This window comes from Rattus norvegicus, chromosome 3 (assembly GCF_036323735.1).
Source record: "Rattus norvegicus strain BN/NHsdMcwi chromosome 3, GRCr8, whole genome shotgun sequence".
NCBI lineage: Eukaryota > Metazoa > Chordata > Mammalia > Rodentia > Muridae > Rattus > Rattus norvegicus.
Window position 1 is genome coordinate 117,629,796 of NC_086021.1, and position 12,583 is coordinate 117,642,378.

At 38.5% G+C, this 12,583-nt stretch overlaps 1 protein-coding gene across 2 annotated transcripts in view; it reads left to right on the plus strand.

Moving 5' to 3' along the window:
* The first annotated feature begins 4,089 nt into the window (after window positions 1-4,089).
* Window positions 4,090-12,583, plus strand: part of Slc5a12 (solute carrier family 5 member 12) — a 50,082-nt gene continuing 41,588 nt past the window's right edge. Inside the window, exons 1-2 of one of the 2 annotated variants that reach the window (XM_063284156.1) lie at window positions 4,090-4,745; window positions 11,394-11,459. In XM_063284156.1, the coding sequence (XP_063140226.1) occupies window positions 4,407-4,745; window positions 11,394-11,459 (405 nt within the window). In that variant the 5' untranslated portion in view covers window positions 4,090-4,406. The remainder of the gene's footprint in view (window positions 4,746-11,393; window positions 11,460-12,583) is intronic. The other variant, NM_001108588.1, reaches the window with a different exon arrangement.

The following is a 12,583-nucleotide window of genomic DNA, read 5'->3' on the forward strand; positions in this document are numbered from 1 at the left end:
TGACCAGGTACAGTTTGACTTCTCAGCAATATTTTGCAAAGAATAATTTGCTGCACAGTTGACTTAAATTATTCAGTGAATCATGCTATAAAATAAATGTGTAGTCATCGCAGGTATTATCATTCCATTTAGGACATACTTAGAGCCCTAGAGATGTTCGGGATGGTAAATGGGCATTGATTTTCACTAAAATCCATCAGTTGCCCTGGTCATTAATAAGAGAGTTAGCTTGTCCTTTGACAGCAAGCATTGAAGTATATTCTCTGGCTTCTACAGTCATGGCTAGTTTCTTAATGTAATAGTAAGTTACTCATCTGCATTGAAAAGTCTGTTATTCAGAGGAGCCACCTTCATCTTTAAATTGGATAAATCTGGATAATCTACAAGAACTTCTACATTTGCTCACTTAATCATTATCTTTTATGTTGATGAAATGGGTTTATTTCTGAAATCCCATGAAATGACATCTAAAAGGTTCATGCTTTTTGTTTTTTATCTTCTGTACCTCTCCCAGACCTCATAGAGAAGAAGAGAGCAGAATTTACTCTAGGTTAAGATTAACAGAATGGAGAATGGCTAAGATGAAAATCTCAGGTGACAGCAGATGCTGGCGAGGATGCGGAGAAAGAGGAACACTCCTCCATTGTTGGTGGGATTGCAGACTGGTACAACCATTCTGGAAATCAGTCTGGAGGTTCTTCAGAAAATTGGACATTGAACTACCTGAGGACCCAGCTATACCTCTCTTGGGCATATACCCAAAAGATGCCCCAACATATAAAAAAGACACGTGCTCCACTATGTTCATTGCAGCCTTATTTATAATAGACAGAAGCTGGAAAGAACCCAGATGCCCTTCAACAGAGGAATGGATACAGAAAATGTGGTACATCTACACAATGGAATATTACTCAGCTATTAAAAACAATGACTTTATGAAATTCATAGGCAAATGGATGGAACTGGAAAATATCATCCTGAGTGAGGTAACCCAATCACAGAAAAACACACATGGTATGCACTCATTGATAAGTGGCTATTAGCCCAAATGCTTGAATTGCCCTAGATGCACAGAACACATGAAACTCAAGAGGGATGATCAAAATGTGGATGCTTCACTCCTTCTTTAAAAGGGGAACAAGAATACCCTTGGCAGGGAATAGAGAGGCAAAGATTAAAACAGAGACTGAAGGAACACCCATTCAGAGCCTGCCCCACATGTGGCCCACACATATACAGCCACCCAATTAGATAAGTTGGGTGAAGCAAAGAAGTGCAGGCCGACAGGAACCGGATGTAGATCTCTCCCGAGAGACACAGCCAGAATACAGCAAATACAGAGTCGAATGCCAGCAGCAAACCACTGAACTGAGAATAGGACCCCCGTTGAAGGAATCAGAGAAAGAACTGGAAGAGCTTGAAGGGGCTCGAGACCCTATATGATCAACAATGCCAAGCAACCAGAGCTTCCAGGGACTAAGCCACTACCTAAAGACTATACATGGACTGACCCTGGACTCTGACCTCATAGGTAGCAATGAATATCCTAGTAAGAGCACCAGTGGAAGGGGAAGCCCTTGGTCCTGCCAAGACTGAACTCCCAGTGAACGTGATTTTTTGGGGGAGGGCGGTAATGGGGAGAAGATGGGAGGGGAACACCCATATAGAAGGAGAGGTGGAGGGGTTAGGGGGATGTTGGTCTGGAAACCGGGAAAGGGAATAACAATCGAAATGTAAATAAGAAATACTCAAGTCAATAAAGATAAACAAACAAACAAACAACGATTAGCAGAATGGTGTGGCTAGTGTGAGGCTATCCGTGCTGCTATGGTTTTCCATACTTCAGTTTTAAGGCTGCTTTTACTTCTAATATTTAGCCTCAGAGAACCTTTAATTTTCTTTAAGAGTTTCTCCTTGTAGTAATGATTTCCGAGCTTTCTGATAAAAATAATTAAAAGAGTAGTTAATGTAAAGATAATAAAGATTTGGTGTCCCATTTATAAAAGTTCCATAAATTGTGCAGATCTAGGGAAGAGATTTCAATAACAGAGCACAAAAGGGCTAATGTGGGGTGGGAGGTCATCACTTCTTGTAACTGCCTTTGAAACATTCTCATACCTAATGCAAGTCCCTGAAGAGAATTAAGCAATGAAAATACTATATAATCAAGCTAATAATCAAGACTGACTCAGTTATCCAAAAGCAAAATCAAGAGTTTCTTCTGTTTAAGAGAAAGTGTTTGGTTATTGGACATCATAGATAACTTAATTTTTTTTTCCTTTTGAATCTTGACTGTCTTATATAATGGAGTACAGGAGTAGACCTTTTGCCTCTGTCTCCAAGAACTAAGTCATTTGTAGCATCAGACATCTAAGCACACACAGTCAGGCTTGAATGGGCAGAAATTGCTGAAAGCAGATGAGAATTGCCAGGTATGAAGGACAACTAAGGGATTAATTACTATAAGAATTGTAGAGGCAGACAGGCTACAAAGCTGAGGAGACATAACTAGATCCTATATATAAGAAAGGAGTTGTAGAGATGAGGACAGAGAAGCAGTGTGAGCAAACAGAAAGAAAATCTCTCAAATGTCCTACTAAAAGATGCTTCCAGAAAACACACGTGGTGTGCACTCATTGATAAGTGGATAGTAGCCCAAACGCTCAAATTGCCCAAGATACAATCCACAGACCACAGGAAGCTCAAGAAGGATGACCAAAATGCGGATGCTCCCACTCCTTCTTAAAAGGGGGAAAAATCCATAGGAAGGGATATGGAAGCAAAGTTTAGAGCAGCAACTCCAGGAATAGCCATTCAGAGCCTGCCCCACATGTGGCCCATATATATTCAGCCACCAAAACTAGATAAGATTGATGAAGCTAAAAAATGCATGCTGAAAGGGACAGGATATAGATCTCTCCTGAGAGACACATCCAGAGCATGTCCAATACAGAGGTCAAAACTAGCAGCAAACCACCGAACTGAGAACAGGACCCCCTTGTGGGGGGATTAGAAGAATTATTGAAAGAGTTGAAGGAGTTTGTAACCCCGTAAGAACAACAATGCCAACCAACTAGAGCTTCCAGGGACTAAACCACTACCGAAAGACTGTACATGGACTGACCCAGGACTCCAACTGCATAGGTAGCAGAGAATAGCCTTGTTGGGGCACCAGTGGAAGGGGAAGCCCTTGGTTCTGCCAAGGTTTGACCCCTAGTGCAGGGGAATATGGGGGGCAGTAAGGCGGATGTATGGGGGGAATTCCTGTATGGGGGAGGAGGAGGTGAAGTGCTTTATTAACAGTAACTCAGTTATGATTGAGCCATGATGTGGGCAAAGGTCTCTGGAATACTAGCTCTCTGGACTACTTATGGACAGGAAACCGGGAACAGGAATAACATTTGAAATATAAGTAAAGAAATATATCTAATAAAAATTAAGCAAAAAAAGGTGCTTCCAGTTTTCCAAGGATCTACAAAAAGCAGAAGCTGGACTATACTACTTTATCTTCCTCATCCTCTTACTTGACTTGGCCCTAACTAATTCAGCCCTTGTATGCAAGTATAGAAAACAAGTGAAAAATAAAGGAGTGGAGGAGAAAATAATATGACTACAGATGATTTATCAATTACTGGTTAATCCATTCTCTGAGTCGGGACATTGCTCTATTTAAAGTTTTCCATTCTAAGCACAAAGATATTAGAACAAAGGGGGTCAGGAAGTGTAAGATTCAAAGTCTCATGATGTCTTATCCCAGTGCTCCAGGGAAAGCTCAGGAAAGTGAAGTGCTTTATTAACAGTAACTGAGTTGTGATTGAGCCACGATGTGGGCAAAGTTCTCTGGACTACTAGCTCATTGCTCTTTACCCTCTACCCCACTGCCCAGCAATTATAGGCATGAACACCCCACACTCCCTTAGTCAGGAGGCAGATGACACTGACAGTTGTGTTTGCATTTTTATGTTCCACTTCAGGAATAAAAAAAATGCTGAAGTGGTCAAATTTTATCACTTCCATGTTTCCTAATAATGTTTAACTTTCATTAAAAAAAATCTAGGAGATAAAAAGCATCCTAGAGGGCCAGTCTACTCCCTCTACCCCGAGTCACTTCAGAAGTTCTCTGGCAGATGCTTCAGGAGAACAACAGACAACAAGGGGCCAGAATCTGATCTCAATGTATCATTTTCCCCCTTGGTGCCAGTTTCACTACTGATTGTTTTTAATTTCACAGCAAGCTCTTGAGAATTCTGAGGATAGTTTGGTATCTGAAGATTTAGACATGGATGGGTGATCCTCAACTCTTCAGAGAATCAAATTCTTCCTTCCATCTCAAAAAAGCATTGGCTGTTGGAAACATCTCAGTGAGCCCTGCTTGAAAGATACTTTCTTGTGTTCCACTCCCAAGCATGGCTGTGAAGAGCTTTGAAGCGTGGGATTATGTTGTGTTTGCAGCCCTCTTTGTCATTTCCTCTGGAATTGGCGTGTTCTTTGCCATAAAGGAAAGAAAAAAGACAACATCTCGGGAGTTCTTAGTAGGGGGAAGGCAAATGAGCTTTGCCCCTGTAGCTTTGTCTTTAACAGCCAGCTTTATGTCGGCTGTCACTGTCCTGGGGACGCCTGCTGAAGTCTACCGGTTTGGGGCATCCTTCCTCATCTTCCTCATTTCATATGCATTTGTGGTCTTCTTCACATCTGAGCTCTTTCTTCCTGTGTTCTACAGATCTGGCATCACAAGCACCTATGAGGTAAGAGACCACTTCCTGCCTGCCCACAACAAGGAGATGACACTTGCTTTCCATAGGAAAAGTCCTCCCCCACCCCTTGGTTTGTTGTTTTTCTAGGACATCCTGACATCAGTAGTAGACTACTATTTTCAAAGCAATTCCACGCTGCTTAGAAAGACATTATACATTATGTAGTCTGGGGTTGGAGGTGGAGTGCTAGGTTTTGGCTGTAGACACATCTGTCTCTCTGTAGAAGGCATCTAGTAATGTCACTCCTGCTGGCTATTTCCATGATTTAATGAGGAGCAATGTATAAAAACGGATGTACCATTTAATTGGTGAAAGGTAATAAAGATTTAGAGAGATAATGCCATTTTTATTGTCACTAGCATGACTACTCTAAAAAGGCAGACAACACAAGGTACTAGTATTATAATTTCCAGCAGAGAAAAGTAAGATCTAGATAGGTAAGTTAGACATGTTTTAAAACTAGATGAAAATCTACTCAGAAGCCAATATTTGTATATGATCATTTAATGGCCTGTATATCAAGGAGTAGCTAGCTATTGCTAATTATTACTGCACTCCAGTTTTAAGTAGCAAATGGGAATATTTGGAAACGTGAGAAATATTTTAGTAGGAAGAAATTCTCAAGTAACAAAAATATGGAAATTATTGTAATGAACGGGGAATAAGACTATGGAATTTTGGCCTTTAGACAATTCTAAATAAAACCAACATGTTCAAAACTGATATTTCATGCCCAGCATCTAAGTGTGCTTATAAATCTGTTTTTGTGAAGAAAAAAATATTGAACTTCATTGCCAATGAAAACCCTGAAAGTCACAGCAGGAGACTTGTAAAAAACTTACTTTAAAAAAATCTGTGAGATAAATTATCACAAAATGTTTCTCTAGTGTTCCAAAGCTGTTCATGAAAATAAATATTTCCAGTAGCTCTTAAGACATACAGTTTCACAGACAATCATATCCCAAATGTTCAACATTAATTATCCTGATTCTGAAAATTAATCAGGTTGGGCAATTCAACAGCCGTAGTCTGAAACACAAACTCAAGAGAAAAACAAGTAAATGTATGCTCAGCTCTACAAACTGTGCTCATATTCCATTCACTTGTAATGTACTTCTGGAAACCAAAATGTGGCCTAGATTTTTGATTGTAGAAAACATTTCTGAGTTTTCTAGTCTTGTTCTGGAAATGTTTCTAATATTTTTTAACTCATGTCTGTTTCCTCTTGAAATATATGTTGTGATTAGTTATTCATTTAATAAATATCAATTCAGCAATTACTCTGTCCTATGCACACCTTCAGGCCTTGAGGACATGAGGGAAAGCTCCCTCATGGAGCTTTTGCTCGTGCAAAAGGAAACAAACAATAAACTCATAAATAATTACAACACAAGGTTATAGGTACATAGCTGTGTGCTAATACTGTTTGAAGTATTATCTGTATTAACTCATTTGGTGTTTGTCAGCACAAAAATCACAGCTCTTACCTCAAGTAATAAGAGAGATCTTATTCTGTTGCCAAATTTGAGTGAATGTAGCGTTGGAAATACATAATTAGGTTAACAAAGGTTCCATGTTTACTTAAAAATAGTTGAGTAATATATTCACATGAAGAAGCCTGCCTTCTCTAAACCTTGTAACTTGTATCTAATTTTAGTAAAGTGAATGAGACTTGCAAACACAACTTAGCAAATTGCAAACACATAATTTGCAGAACATCAAAGGTTCTGACCTGAGAAACCTATGATGCATGTCTCTCAGCACAGCGAGGCCAGGCCAACTCTGAAGAGATCTAAACCCCTTTCAAATTTGCATGTTAAATTTAGTATACAAACCTATTTTTAAAGTACCATTGCTTGCCTGAGGATTCTTTAAAATCTTTCTAATATAACAGGAGGACATAAGGATTGTATAAAGTACTTGAAAGATGATTTTAAGATAGGCCTCTACTTTACAAGAATTGGCAGTGTGGCCTAGATGCGAACAGCATGAACTCTAAGTGTAAGCCTACTTGGCTTTGAATGATGGTTTTGCCACATGCTAGCTGCACCACAAGAAAAAGTTCTTAAGTACTCTGTATCTGTTTTTCAGACTCCAAATATTGTTAATACTTCTATCTCAAAGGCCTTCAACAGTGGATGAGATACTAGTATATGGAGTCATTTTTATAAATCTGGGCTAGAAGAGTATGTCAACATTTCTATTATTTTCAATGTTCCCTGTTTATAACACTGGTATTTGGAATTTTTTCTTTATGCCATATTATATAGTAAAATATATTACTTTTTCAAATCTTTTCAGGTGTAAAAGACTGAAATAAGTGGGCAGCATATTCCATTCCTTGATTATCAACTAGTTTTGTCATTTGCTTTGATGAATAAAAATTTTCAAGCAATTAGTGAGTTTGGACTTTAGACTTCATGAAATTTACAGCTTCTGTGTTTGTCCCTTGGAATACTGCCATTATATTGCTATGCAAGCAAGCTGGCACAACTGGTCTAGCTCTGGAACAAGTATAGACACATGCACGTGCACACACGCACGTACACACACACACACCACTACCACCACCACCACCACCAATAACAACAAAAGGGGGCGGTGCGAGCTGGATGACTGCTCACTTCCAAATATATATGTAGGCTAGGCTATTCCATTCCTCAAGCTACTGATTGGGCAGTTGACTCGAGCTACATAGGAACTTGGAGCAATAATGGAGGAATAGCCATTACTCTCAGTGAGATGAAGAATAGTCATTCTTGAGTTTTAAGCTCATCACTTTTGGGATGGATAGTCTAGTTTGCTTTCAGTTGCTGTGATTAAAAAAAAAACTGCTTGAAACCAAGTTAGGGAGGAAAATGGTTGTTACATCTTACAGATCCCAATTCAATATAGAAAAAAACTCAAGCAAGAACTCACCTGAGATAAGAACTGAAACAGAGACCATGGATATATACTAGTTACATGGCTTGCCCTGCCTGCTTCTTTATTCAACCCACGACCACCTTTTCAAGGGCGGTACTATCTCTAGTGGTCACTCCATCCTTTATCATTAATTCAGAAAATGTCCCATGGACTCAGTGGAACTGTTCCACAATTAAAGTTCCTTCTATGCTTGATTCTAGTTTATTTCAAGTTGATACACTGGGTATACCCAACTGGTTGCTTTGATTGGCAGCAGGATATCAAGAAGAAACTATGTCTCTGTGCAACTTTATCACTAATTCACTCCAGGTCAAAGCATAGGAATTATTTTCATCCATGTGTTCTAAATTAGGCTTAGCTCTCCCTGCCTTTGCCTCTTGAGAGCTGGGATTAAAGGGATGCACCACGGCACCCAGCATAAGTCAATTTCAGTAGCATACTTTTTCATTATCTCCAGTTTGATGCCATCTTCATTTCTGTTTTGTTTATATTCATTGTCTGTGCTAATAAATCCAGCTTAAGATAATAATAATATCTTAAAATATCTTTCATGTTCTATCATTATGTCTAGCTTCTTTTAGACTGGATGACCTTCTTACTTCTTTCAATCTAAAGGTTTCATAACAAAACCACTTAAGTTATAATGTCTCACACAGTGATCTTTGAACATTTATATATTACCTTTTAGTAAGTTAATTTTAGTTCTTCTGTGAATTCGAGTCTATGGTATTATTTTGATAATATTTTGATAAGTAACATGTCTAAATATTATAGAATATTACTTTAGCAAAATGTTATGTTATAAAATATTTGTCCTAAAATTGGTATTTAATATCTGATAAAATATAACCCAATATTATGAGGATTTTAGTTCAATCTATGAAGGAATTAGCTTTTGATACTTATAGATATGTCACTACACAGTTTAGTTGAGGAGTGGCATATTTTATGTGGTTTCTGATTTAGGATTATAGTCTAGCTGAATGATCAGATTAATTTTAGGGTTTTCCCAACTGAAGCAATTGGGTTAAGTAGGAGTCTGTTGCCAAAATATAGAGGAAAAGTTAATTTTAAAGCAGCATTAACAGAAACAAACCAAGTGTTTTTGTGTGAAAGTGTAGTGTACCAGGCTCTTTTCATGAACTGGATGTGTGTTAGGAGGGCTGACAACAAGGCAAGATTAGCTTCATGTTATTACTATTTGGGTATGAGTAGCCATGGAAAGTAGGTTTAGTGTGTCTTGAGTTAGGAAATAATATGGCTGGACCAAGTCTAGTGTTCTAAGAAAAGAAACAATTCAAGGATACTAAATATTATCTCTGTGACTTTTGAAAACAGGCATGAAATATGCCATTTTTCTTTTAGACTTGCTTTTTGCTTTCTATTATGTTAAAAGCTTATATATTCACCAAAGAAAACCAGTAAGTGAGAAAGAGCAAACACAGACTTTTAGACGTAGAATTGTGTGATTTCATGCAGGAGAAAATAGATCATTGAAAGAGATAACATCTCCAGGGTGATGGAGTCAGAAGTAGAGGGCTGCCAGCAGATACCAAGAGGAGCTCAAAGGGGGAAAACATTAGACACCTCTGTGGGAATGTGGCACTGCAGCAGTGATTTGACCTAAGGGAATTCATTTTGAATGTTTGAGCTCCAGAAATGAAAGGGTATAAATACCCAACAGGGACTGGTGGCTTTAAAAATATTTAGTGTATCTGACTAACAGCTCAGAGAAGAGAATATGCATAGGAACATGGATGCCAGTTGGATCACTCTCCCTGACAGATAACTAAAAATGTTGAGAAGAAATATGAAACTTTAAATTTGAAGAGAATCTGTTTCTCATTTTTAGTTAATGTGAGAGGTGGAAAATAAAAACAGCTTTTGGTTGCCACCAACATTTGAGTGACACTTATTGCACCTTTTTTAAATAACTTCCAATGGTGGTAATTGCTATAGTTCATATGCACTATAACTGGGTAGGACTGACCCCTTATTGGTTGTCAAGTACAGAATGGTCAGTTTTGAAACCATATATGTGTAAGGGTCTGAAAATCACTGAAGACCCCAGACTCAGATTGTAAGCGAAAACATAGTGTTTATTCTGCAGAAACAATCAGCATGTGAGGAAGAACCATTCTCTAAAATGGTGATCGCAGACAAAGTCACATAGGCCTTCTTATAGGGAATGGGGGGTGATCTCTACAAGGATTAGGTAATCTAAAATTTCATTGGTAGGTGATAAGGGGTCACAAGTGGTCAATGGTCTGCATTCCTATGTCATGAACATTCAACCATGTGATAAAATAGGGCTAACCAGTGCAGATTACCCATTCTGAGATAAGATATTTCCCCATTTTTGTGGCTATCCTCAGGCAGTTCTTTGGGAGGAGCTTTTATGATCTTGTTCTGGATTTTATGGTCTCTCCTTGGAGCTGTTTTTTATGGCCTCATTTCTGGGACTTAGGGTCTGTTCTTAGAGTAGGTGCCTTATAGCCTTTCTAAGAAATCAGGCTTGGTCCTTAAATGGAGACAAATGGGGTTTATGTTGTCTTTACATATGCACAAACAAGAATAAAGGACTTAGTAGTTATATTTATAGATATTCGTGCACATAGATACAGAGAGATCCACATCCACATTCATAATAATAATCAAAGAAAAGAGACTATCAATTTGTGGAGGGGAATAGAAGGGAATAATGCCTATGTCAATTAAAATATTAAAATATAAAATTATAATAATTTCCAGTTTAAATACAAATAATTATTTAATCTGGAGAGAATCTGGAAAGCACACATATAACTTAGGATAGACAGCTGTAGCCAGGCAATAGAGCAGGTTGAGTCAGAAAGTCATACATTGTTTTGGCAGCAATAGTCACTGGACATTTTGACATTGGTTTGATCAGAGCTGCCCCAAGAGGCACAATGTGATGGGTAATAAACTAATAGAGCATACTGCCAAGGCTTAGTTCTAAAATGGGCAATGGGAGGGCAACAGAATTAGTTTAGAAAAGAAGAAAGGATTTAGGCTAAGTTGTGGGCAGAAGGGACAGAAAAGACATATTGCCATCAGTGGGTCCAGCAGGAAGACCCCTGGTTAGAAAGTGAAGAGATGTAAACTTCCATGCAAGCAGTCCACTTGCTTTCCACAACTGTTGCGAAAACGATGAAGAACTAGATATTATTATGTTTAGTTTTAGCAATCCATGCTTTTTTCCCCTCTGGTTACTTCCAAGGAAATATACCATAAAATAGTTTTATAAACACAAATACTATAATCAAAGGAATACCAAAAATTAAAAAATGTCAGCTGCTTGTGGTGGTTTGAATAAGAATGGCCCTATAGGCTTGTATATTTGAATGCTTAGCCATCAGTGGCATTTATTTAAGAAGGATTAAAATGTGTAGCCTTGTTAGAGGAAGTGTCACTGTAGGTGAGCTTTGGGGTTTCCAAAGCCCAAGCCAGGTTCCATGGTTCTTCCTGTGGATCAGGATGCGGAACTCTCAGTTACATCTGCCAGCATCATGTCTGCCTGTGTGCCACCATGATTCCCACCCTGATGACAATGAACTAAACTTCTGAAACTGGAATCAACTCCCAATTAAATGCTTTCCTTTATAAGAATTTCCATAGTCATGGTGTCTCTTCACTGCAAGACACAACTCTTGTCTAAAGCTTACTGATTGCTTTTCTTTCTCTGTTTTCTAGTACTTACAGCTCCGATTCAATAAGCCAGTTCGCTATGCAGCAACCATTATCTACATCTTGCAGACGGTAAGAACTAAGGGTTGTGGAAAATGAAGGTGAAAAGGTACAGTTCCAGATCTGCTTATTTGTGGGCAAATAATCTCAATTAATGGACAGTTTTGTTTCTAAGAAGTTACTACCTTTTTCTAGAAATAACAATTTTAAGATGTATAATTACCATAAGATGAGTCCACCCAATATAGATTCCTTTTTTCTGAATGAAGAACTAGTAACAAATTGTAAGCTGGTTATGGTAGCTCAGACGTTTAATGCCAGCATTTCAGAAGCAGATGCAAATAGATCTTCCTAAATTCATAGATATTCCGGTTTACATAGAGAGTGAGGCTAACCAGGACTAGAAGTAAGACCTTTTCTTAAAACAAGCACAATATATATATATAAAAAGCCAAATTCTTAGAGGGCACATGGCAAACATTTTTTTCAAGTTTATTTCATTCTCTAACTTTTAAAAATTTAATTATGAAATGATCAGGTAAGTTATGTTCATTGTGAGACATATTTTACTTATGGACCAGGCTTGAAGTTCTCTTGCCTCTGTATCCCAAGTCCTGGGATCAGGCATGCACTACTATGCCTGGCTGAACTTTTAAAACCAATAAGGTGAATCCCCACAGAAATGACTGCATTTCTATAAGGTCTTTGCCTCTACTGCAGGCATTTCCATTGCCACACCTACTTCTCACTGATGAGCTTCTGCTCTCATGGGCTGTAGATTCTGTAAGCCTCCACCGCGCACACAAAAGCTGCTTCCTACTACTACTGTAAACTTGAGAAAAGCCCATTGAGTCCTGTGTCAGAGATGGAGATTGATGTAACAAACAAGAGGTTTTACTAGTCCAGTGCACTAGGGTCGTTCTGCAATCCGGGCAGAGGCGACACCCGGGAACAAGGGAACAAAGGCACATACTTTTTATACAGTTTTAGGGGTACAAATTACATCAGCAAGGTTACAGTTTAAACAGTTGTGGCACTTCTAGAATGGAGCCTTTATTCAGCAAATTCTTGTGGAGCTCCCTGATGTTTTCTAAGACAGCTTTTGTCTGCTTGGTCCCCACATTCCACATTCCTCCCTTTTCCTTGGGAATATCTGAATCCTGAGATCATTTGCTATCCTGCTATACCTCATCTCA